Raw genomic sequence first — 10,844 nt, 5'->3', positions numbered from 1 at the left:
GGGCCCTGTACAACTGCAGAAGGACCTCTTTGCTCCTATACTCAACTCGTCTTGTTATGAAGGCCAACATTCCATTGGCTTTCTTCACTGCCTGCTGAACCTGCATGCTTCCTTTCTGTGACTGATGCACTAGGACACCCAGATCTCGTTGTACGTCCCCTTTTCCTAACTTGACACCATTCAGATAATACTCTGCCTTCCTATTCTTACCACCAAAATGGATAACCTCACACTTATCCACATTAAACTGCATCTGCCACGCATCCACCCACTCACACAACCTGTCCAAGTCACCTGCAACCTCATAGCATCTTCCTCACAGTTCACACTACCACCCAGCTTTGTATCATCTGCAAATTTGCTAATGGTACTTTTAATCCCTTCATCCAAGTCATTAATGTATATTGTAAATAGCTGCGGTCCCAGCACCGAGGCTTGCTCTACCCCACTAGTTACTACCTGCCATTCTGAAAGGGACCCATTTATCCGAACTCTTTGCTTTCTATCTGTCAACAAATTTTCTATCCATGCCAGTACCATACCTCCAATACCATGTGCTCTAATTTTGCCCACTAATCTCATGTGTGGAACCTTGTCGAAGGCTTTCTGAAAATCGAGGTACACTACATCCACCGGCTCTCCACTGTCAATTTTCCTAGTTACATCCTCAAAGAATTCCAGAAGATTAGTCAAGCATGATTTCCACTTCGTAAATCAATGCTGACTTGGAACGAACCTGTTACTACTATCCAAATGCTCCGCAATTTTGACTTTTGTAATTGACTCCTGCATCTTCCCCACCACTGATGTAAGACTAACTGGTCTATTATTTCCCGTTTTCTCTCTCCCTCCTTTCTTAAAAAGTGAAACAACATTAGCTACCCTCCAATCCACAGGAACTGATCCTGAATCTATAGAACATTGGAAAATGATCACCAATGCGTCCACAATTTCTAGCGCCACCTCCTTAAGTACCCTGGAATGCAGACCATCAGGCCCTGGGGATTTATCAGCCTTCAGTCCCATCAGTCTACCCAACACCATTTCCTGCCTAATGTGGATTTCCTTCAGAACGCTGGTGAATCCTGCACCTGACTATAACGTGCATGTTCTGATTCCCATCTTCAAAGCTCTTTGATCTGTTTGTTCAATCACGGGTTTGCTGGTCGGGACGGTACCAACAGTCCTGGGTTGATTTTTTCACCTCTCTCCATAACTTTTAATGAACTTCAGGGTGGCCTGAAAGGGACATTTCACGGCATTTATCACCACCTCCCGGAACTTCCTCTGGGTGACCGCATAAATAAACGTGTTGGTGCAGGAGCTGAATAACTGAAGCATTGTTCCTAGGTGGTCCAGCATAAGATCAGACAGATATGGTGCAATATACCGACCAGTAATTCGCTGAATTGATAGAACGACCACCCGTGTCATCCATAACAGGATAAAACTGGCCGATATGGTGAAGAGTAAAATGATGGATCTTCTTCGATTCTTCATCTCTGGGTCGTCCTTCCCCTCACCGCTCCTCTGCCCCCTCAGTTTCCTGCGGACTACACTGGCAATCAGGATGTGCCTGACAGTGACAGCATTGAGCAGCAGGATCAGCACGAAGGGGACGAGTGGAGTTAAAATGCGGTGCCCCCAGTCAAAGGCTGCCCACACTGGCGAAGTTATGAAATTAGATGATGCCATGCAGAAACGTGACCGGTACGTGAAGTACCAGGGGATGTTGGTGAACACACTCAGCACACTCACCACTGCAATAACCATGGCTGCACCTTTCTCAGTGCAGTATCTTGTCTTCAGCTTCTGGAAGCAAATGGCCGCCATACGGTCGAAGGTGAAGGCAACAGTGAGCCAGACGGTGTATGCCACGGACATGTAACCCACGGTGTATACGATCTTGCACCCGGGAGGGATATATATGTGAATTATATTGATGAGAATGACTTGAATTATAACGACAAGTAGATCCGCTACTGCCATTGCCACAAGATACCAGGTGACACCTTTGGAGAGTCCACACCGTCCGCGTGATAGTGTTACAATTGCGACCACGTTAGCTGTGAAGTTGAAAAAAAACAGATAACAACAAAATTGACAATTGAAGGTGAGCAAATGGAGTCATTGTTAAGTATTACAGGTTTACTAATTTCAAAACTCTCAACAATTTTGCCACAATTCCCACTTGTCCCTCACCAACACATCAGTCTTCACCTCTTCACTTCTTGACGTTTCTGAGTTCATTTCTCGGGATGGAACAGTGACCGAAATCCATTGTAGAAATCTGTGTTATCGACAGTTCAGGGGCAGCTTGACTTGATGGGTTAGTTTCAACTGTGGCCACATTTGATGAGAACATCTTTGGATGTCAAGAGCTTGTTTACACAGTTTAGCCAAATAGAAAGGCATTGAATGGATCATATTACAGTGAAGATAATGATATTGAATAATTTAATGTCAAGAGTCACAGTCATACAGAACAGAAACAGGCCCTACAGCCCAACTTGTCCAAGCCGACCAGGATGCCCCACCTACATTCATTCCACCTACCTGCATTTGAACCATATCTCACTCAACCTTTCCAATCCATGTAGTTGTTCAAATATATTGTCATAGTGCTTGCCTCAACCACATTCCTCTGGCAGCTCTTTCCATTTACCCTCCAAGCACAGTGTGAAATAGTCACCTCCTATGGAAATGTTCCCTCTCACATTAAAACCTTTTAACTCTGGTTCTTGATTCCCCTACTCTGGGTAGCATTTATCAGCGGTAGACTTGCTGCCTTACAGCGAATGCAGCACCGGAGACTCAGGTTCGATCCTGACTACGGGCGCCGTCTGTACGGAGTTTGTACGTTCTCTCCGTGACCTGCGTGGGGTTTCTCCGAGATCTTCGGTTTCCTCCCACATTCCAAAGACGTACAGGTATGTAGGATAATTGGCTGGGCAAATGTAAAAATTGTCCCTAGTGTGTGTAGGATAGTGTTAATGTGCGGGGATCGCTCGGCGGCGCGGACCCGGTGGTCCGAAGGGCCTGTTTCCGCGCTGTATCTCTAAATCTAAAAAAAAGATCTACCAGTTCTCCTCATGATTTTGTTCGACTCTGTAAAAACATCCTTCAGCCTCCTGCACTCTAATGAGTTAATGAAGTCCTCGCCTGCCCCACCTCCCCACATAGCTCTGGCCCTCAAGTTCTCACAACTCTTCTGTGCGCTTTTTCCAGCTTGATGACATAATTTCTAAAGTAGGGTGACCAGATATAAATATAATACCCCAAATGCAGCCTCCACAATATCTTGTACAAATGTGACATAATATCAAAACTTCTATACTCATTACCTTTCGCTAGGACTTCACTCTTTGGAACGCAAGAGACTGAACAAAATCATTAGGGGAATAGATAGGGTGCATGATGTATTCACCCTTTCAGTAGGGGGACCAAGAAACAGAAGACTATGGTTTAATATGAGGAGAAAGTTTTATTAGGAACCTGAAAATTAACTTTTTCACACAGCGTTGAAGACTAATGTAACAAAAGCCATCTTGACCACAGATTCTTCCTGTCATGCCACTTTCATGGACTAATCTACCTGACTCCAACATCCCTATGTTGCACAACTCTCCCCCTGGCTCTTCTATTCACATTCAGACCATATCCCTCTGATATTGACTTAGACGAAGGGATTAAAAGTACCATTAGCAAATTTGCAGATGATACTAAGTTGGGGGGTAGTGTGAATTGTGAGGAAGATGCAATAAGGCTGCAGGGTGACTTGGACAGGTTGTGTGAGTGGGCGGATACATGGCAGATGCAGTTTAATGTAGATAAGTGTGAGGTTATTCACTTTGGAAGCAAGAATAGAAAGGCAGATTATTATCTGAATGGTGTCAAGTTAGGAGGAGGGGGAGTTCAACGAGATCTGGGTGTCCTAGTGCATCAGTCAATGAAAGGAAGCATGCAGGTACAGCAGGCAGTGAAGAAAGCCAATGGAATGTTGGCCTTCGTAACAAGAGGAGTTGAGTATAGGAGCAAAGAGGTCCTTCTACAGTTGTACCGGGCCCTGGTGAGACCGCACCTGGAGTACTGTGTGCAGTTTTGTTCTCCAAATTTGAGGAAGGATATTCTTGCTATGGAGGGCGTGCAGCGTAGGTTCACTAGGTTAATTCCCGGAATGGCGGGACTGTCGTATGTTGAAAGGCTGGAGCGATTGGGCTTGTATACACTGGAATTTAGAAGGATGAGGGGGGATCTTATTGAAACATATAAGATAATTAGGGGATTGGACACATTAGAGGCAGATAACATGTTCCCAATGTTGGGGGAGTCCAGAACAAGGGGCCACAGTTTAAGAATAAGGGGTAGGCCATTTAGAACGGAGATGAGGAATAACCTTTTCAGTCAGAGGGTGGTGAAGGTGTGGAATTCTCTGCCTCAGAAGGCAGTGGAGGCCAGTTCGTTGGATGCTTTCAAGAGAGAGCTGGATAGAGCTCTTAAGGATAGCGGAGTTAGGGGGTATGGGGAGAAGGCAGGAACGGGGTACTGATTGAGAGTGATCAGCCATGATCGCATTGAATGGTGGTGCTGGCTCGAAGGGCTGAATGGCCTACTCCTGCACCTATTGTCTATTGTCTATTGTCTATAATATCCCTTCCATGTACCTGTCCAATTATCTTCTTAAATATTGTTATAATACCTGGCTGAACAACATCTTCTGGTAGCTTGCTGTATATAACCACCAATCTATATGTAAATAAGTTATGTTTAGGTGTAAAAATGTAACACCTTACACTTATCTACATTAAACTCCATCAATTATTCCACAGCCCACTTGCCCAGCTATCAAGGTCTTGCTAAGATTTTTTATAACCATCATGCTGTCTACAATATCACACTCTTTAGTGTCATCTACAAATTTATTAATCATGCCTCGCATATTCTCATCAAAATCATTTTTATAAACCACAAACAGTAATAGACCCCGCACTGATCTCTGAGGCACACCGCTTGTCACAGGCCTCTAGTTCCAAAAACACACTTCCACCATCTCACTGTGCTTCCTTCTTTAAAGCCAAGTCTGATCCAGTAATCTAGCTTTCCATGGAATGCAATCTAATCTTCCAGAAAAGCTTTCATTTGGAACCTTATCAAATGTCTTGCTGAAGTCCACGAAGACAATGTCTATGGCTTTGCCCTTGTTAACCTTTTTGGTTAATTCTTCATAAAATTCAATCAGATTTGTGAGATGCAATTCCCATGTACCAACCATGCTGAGTGTCCACAGAAAGACCCTATTCATTCAAGTGCACATATATTTTATCCCCAAGAATCCTCACCATTATTGTTCGGCTCTGTGATCTACAGTACCCAGGTTTTTCCTCGCACCACTTCTTAAATAGAGGCACAACAATAACCATCCCCCATTTGGCACCTGCTCTGTGTCTAATAATGATTCATTTATTTCATCCAGATCTCCTGTAATTTCTTCTCCATCTTCCCACCATGTCCTTGGATATATCTCATCAGGACTGGGAGATTTATCTAACTTCATAGGCATTAATATGTTCAGTACCTTCTTCACCGTGATAAGAACTGCAATTCAGACATCTTCATTAACTGGCGCAACCTACAAATCTTCAGATCTTTCACAACGTTAAAAACACTGGGGAAAAATTTCCGTATCACACATTGTATTTTCGTATACATTATCTATCTATTTACATATAATACATAACATTCTCTGGGTACATTGTAAATAACCAGCAGCACCTGGACATCAATAAATACGTCATTAGTTTGGATCCAACGCCCGGTCAGTACAAACCCAACAGTGAGGGATGAAGGAGGCTGACCCAATCAGACTGAAGCCTGGCAGATGTGGCGGAGAGGCAGCAAGTAAATCAGGGAAGGAGAGAGGAATATCAGTGGTCAGTCAGAGCTGAATAACAATCAGAAATAATCATAGTTGAAAAAATCCAACACCAAGTTCCATATGAGATCTGCCAAGGTGGCACTGGTCATAATGACTTACACAGAACTCCAACGACAGCAAGGATGCGGTAGTAGTAAGGTCTAAACTCCATTAGAAAATTGAATAGATGATCGAGTCGCATGTTTTCCAACAAATCACGAAGTCCTGCAACAGGGAAGTGTTGTAGCTGACACTCTACGTCCACTCACTCATTAAAGGTCTTTATTTATACGGGCAGGTGGCATCCACATGGGCCATAGGGTGACGTGATCATTGTTAGTTACCGGGCTCAGAATAAACGCAGTACCGAAATAGCACCCTCTGAAACATCAATTAGCAAATGAACAACAGGCTCTGGCGCAATACACTTGGTGTACAAACAGTGGGATGGAAACTCAAGGTCAATAAACTGGAAACACAAAGAAAAGTATTCACCATATTCTACCTGCTGTGTGTTTGTAACAGTGTCTACTCACACATTCTTCCCTCTCCCATCCCCGTAGCTTTCCCGCTTAACACGTCTTCAGTGGGTAGTCTTCCCTAATCCCATACACTCTCACATGGAACAATCTCGCAGCCTCTTCATTCCAGCTTTAGTGTAACTTCGTTTATTTATTTATTGTCACGTGTACCGAGGTACAATGAAAAGCTTTTGTTGTTACTAACCAGCCAGCGGAAAGACAAGACATGATTACAATCGACGCATTTATAGTATATAGATACATGATAAAGGAAATAACGTGATTAACATTTATTGCAAGATAAAGCCACTAAAGTCCAATCGAAGATAGTCCAAGGGTCTCCAATGATGTAGATAGTAATTCAGTATTGCTCTCTAGTTGTGGCAGGGTGGTTCAGTTGGCTGATAACAGCTGGGAAGAACCTGTCCTTGATGAAACTAGAGGTGAGCGTTTTCACACCTATACCTTTTGCCCGAAGGGAGAGGGGAGAAGAGGGAGTGACCAAGTTGTAACTCATCATTGATCATGATGCTAGCCTTGCCGAGGCAGCGTGAGGTATAAATTAAGTCAATGGAAGGGTGGTTGGTTTGAGTGATGGTCTGGGCTGTGTCCACAATTATCTGCAATTCCTTGAAGTCATTGATGGACCTGTTTCCAAACCATGCTGTGATGCTTTCTACAGCATATCTACGTTGAATAGAAGTTGGTGAGAGTTGTTGGGGAAAAGATTTTATAGGAATCTAAGGGGTAACGTTTTCACACGAAGGGTGTTGGGTGTATGGAACAAACTGCTAGAGGAGGTAGTTGAGACAGAACGAGTGCAACATTTAAGAAGCAATAGAGAGGTACATGGATATGACAGGTTTAGAGGGATATAGGTCAGACGATGATGTTGGACCGGTGTAGATGGGGCACACTGGTCGGTGTCGGCAAGTTGGGCCGAAGGGCCTGTATCCATGATGTTTGACTCTATGATTCTCTATGACTCTGTTCCATCTGAAAATATCTCCAGTTAATATTTCCCTTTGAAATTTGCTTCTTTCCACAAGGAGATTCTACAGTTCCTCTTCTGATGTAAGTGTTGGAAATGAAGCAAGGATGGACAGGAATGAGGTGGGAATGGAGAGAGGAGGGAGGTGTAAGAAGGAGCTAGAGTGAGTGAATAATGAGGGGTGTGAGGGGGCACTGGAGAGTGGAGGGTAGGGAGTGAGGAAGGAATGGAGTGAGGATGGAATTAAGTGAGGAGGAATGGAGGGAATAAAGGGAGTGAGACAAGAATGGAGTGAGATTGGAATGACGTTGCTGAGTGGGGGGTTTCACATGTTAAATGTGGAGCTGTTGCCTCTTTATAGAATGAAGGGAGTGAGTGGTTAAGTGAATGAGGGTTTGACCAGGTCATTATCCTCACATAACGGTGAAACAACTCCAGCCCAACAACCCTCCCAGCACTCTGTGTTCCTCCAGTTCAGGCTCCACTCTACCGTGTTCAGATGTTCCCATCTGGAATGTCGACCATAAGTCCTGGGATTCCCTTTCTCAGACCCAGTACTCCTGTGTCTGTGAACCTGTGGTTGCTGCCATTTAATAATGTTTATTACAGAGTGAATGTTATGGGTGGTGATAACTGGGCAGCCTTGAAGATAGATGGTGAAAATTTCAGAATAGGTGGATAATGTGTTGAAAAAGGCATATGTGATGCTTGTCTTCATCACAAGTGGTGTTAGTGATAATAACTGGGCAATCATGACAGCTAAAATTTGGAATTAGGAATGTGCTCCATGAGGAAGTGGAGGAGACATGTCTTCTCACAGCATTTAGGAAGCATCCGGACAAGCACTTGAATCTCGATGCCAGAGAACGCAACGGACACATGTAGATAAATGGTACTAGAGTAGATAAATGGTTGACGTGAGTAGGTAGACTACAGGGTCTGTTCTAATGCTGTGACTCTATGAGGACCAGGCCATGTCCGGTGACACTAGTGTGCATGATAACAGTGGCAGCAGTTTGGGGTTGGGTGCTGCCTGTAGTAAGTACTACAGTGTGTACACTGGTTGTCAATGATCCAGGTGTTCCTGACATCATCAGAATGTATCAGAAAGCTAAGTGAGAAATAGATTTAGAATTTACAAAGATGATTTACGAAGATGTTGCCAGTACCCAAAGGACAAAGCTATAGGCAAATGTTGGTAAGACGAGGACTTTATTCCATGGAACGCTGGAGGTTGAGGGATGATCTTACAGAGGTGTGGGGGATCGATGGGTTATCTTGTGCAGTCAGGCCAAGATGGGCTGAAGGGCCTGTTGCAGTGTTCATTACTCTATGATGACTGTAGATTCCAAAGGGGTTAAAATAATAGCATTAAAGATAAATCATCCTCCAGCTCTTACTTCATGCAGACGGGAGCTGCTTTACTCGTCGAGGAGTTGTGAATGGAACTGTTCATCGTGCAATCATCAGTGGACTTCCCACTTCGGGCCTTATGATGCGAGGAAGGTGATTGATGAAGGTCTTGGAGATAGTTGGGTCCCAGATGATGCCCCTGGGGAACTCTGGCAGTGATGTCCTGGGTCTGGGTTGTTCATCCAATAAAGACCAAACCCCTTCATTGTGCAAGTGATGACTCCAACCACTGAAGTGTTTTCCTTTTGGTGCTCATTGATTTCAGTTTTACCATGACACCCTGATGCCACAATCAGTCAAATATGGCCTGACACAAATGACATGTTCTCACCCCACTTCTGGAATTCAGCTCTGTGATCCATGTTGTGAAACAGGCTTGGAATATGTCTGGAGCCATGTGGTTCCAGCAAAGTCAAGTGGACATTGATGAGGAGGTTATTGGTGAGTAAATACTGTTTGGTAGCACTGTGGAGTGATAGATAGTGTGGGTTTGGAGTTCCCAGATTTACATTCAATGATGATGAAGGGAATTGGGAGATGAGGGAAGGGAGTGAGGTGAGAATGGATTAACATGGAAATGATCTGTGAAGAAATGAAGTGCTTGTTTTCATCAGCAGTGGCACAGATGGAAATATCTGAGATCCATGAACCAACAATAGAAAACATTGTTTGTCCACAACTGGCGTTTCATGTGCAGTTCTGATGGTTACACTGGAGCATAGTTATGAGTGCATTAGAGAGTGTACAGCAGAGATTCGCAAGTATGTTGCTTCTATCTATATACAGTTATAGTTGCCGCCGGAACATTACAATTACTTTGCGTTCAAGTCTGTAGAAGTAAAGCGGAGTGAAGTTAATTCCTTAAATGATGGAAGGGGAGATGTAATAAAGCAGTGTGAAGTGCTGGAGAAGTTTGTGAAGCTGAGGGCAGAGGTCCTCGGAACTGGCAGGAAATGTCCAAGGATCCTGAGGGTAATAGATGGTGAGAGAAAGCAAAGGCTGCAGAACTTTATTGAACTGAAAAGGTGAACTGGTGGGGGTCAGAATGGAAAGACAGGAGCTCTGGCAGAGCAAACACCTGCAGTATACGACTGGAGTGTGTGAGAGGATAATGTGCTCGAAACTCTGGAATAGCACTTGAACCCACAACCTCAGCTCAACACAAATGACTATAAATGACCATTTAACTTGTTCATTTTGGACTGAAATGGTTTCAAACTGAGAGTGTATCTCAAACATTATTTACTTTAATCCATATATTTCAGTGAAAAACTAGACCATATCGAATAATTACTTGTGGTTCAATTATTTGTAATTGCTTCAATTAACACATGATATTGGGGAGATTTTGCCTTTGTGGGGTTGTGTCCAGTGATGGGGAGGTGGGAGTTTACTTTTCCATCTCTTCCAGTCGTCATGGGGGTAGAAGCAGTAGCATTGGAGAACCAGGTACCAACTTTCCACCAGCTGTTTCACACTGGTCCACAAAGCCATGTTCAACCCTCTATCCCCTTGCACAACCTATTTCCACCAATTGATTAAAATGCCTTCATTTCTGTCTGTGGACTTCATATCAATGGAACCGTTTACTATATTATTCGCTACATCTTATCAATGCTTGTTAAATAAAAACAATTCTCCAATTAAGGCACAGGTAAAAAGCTTTCTTTATTTTCTCAAATATATTTAATAAATCCTGGTAAATCCTGCAACTGATTACAATGTGCATATAAGTGGATTCTCAATTTCAAACCTCTTTGTGTTGTTTCTTCAAACAGTGATTTGCTGGTTGGGAACAATACCATTACCACAGTCCTGGGTTGAATATTCCAGATCTGATCATTAGATATAGTGAAATTCAGGAGGCCTTAAAGGGACATTGGTCACTGTAATAATATCAGTAAAGGGTCTACGTTCTTGAAACAGGACACTATTGCCTGTGAGGAGATGATGGGAAAGCTGGCATCTTCGAAGGACTGGACGACAGCCACAACTCTCTGCAATT

The 10,844-nt window shown here is 43.6% G+C and overlaps 1 protein-coding gene across 1 annotated transcript; it reads right to left on the bottom strand.

Moving 5' to 3' along the window:
* Positions 1-1,200: 1,200 nt before the first annotated feature.
* LOC144597074 (putative G-protein coupled receptor 139) lies at positions 1,201-8,882 on the bottom strand. The gene is made up of 4 exons (XM_078405989.1): positions 8,827-8,882; positions 8,473-8,537; positions 6,035-6,139; positions 1,201-2,066 (listed from the first exon to the last, which is right to left on the bottom strand). The coding sequence occupies exons 1-4, from the start codon at positions 8,880-8,882 to the stop codon at positions 1,201-1,203; spliced, it is 1,092 nt and encodes a 363-aa protein (XP_078262115.1).
* Between the last annotated feature and the right edge of the window lie 1,962 nt (positions 8,883-10,844).

The sequence above is a fragment of the Rhinoraja longicauda genome, chromosome 9 (assembly GCF_053455715.1).
Source record: "Rhinoraja longicauda isolate Sanriku21f chromosome 9, sRhiLon1.1, whole genome shotgun sequence".
Lineage (NCBI taxonomy): Eukaryota > Metazoa > Chordata > Chondrichthyes > Rajiformes > Arhynchobatidae > Rhinoraja > Rhinoraja longicauda.
This window is presented reverse-complemented; position numbering and strand designations above follow the sequence as displayed.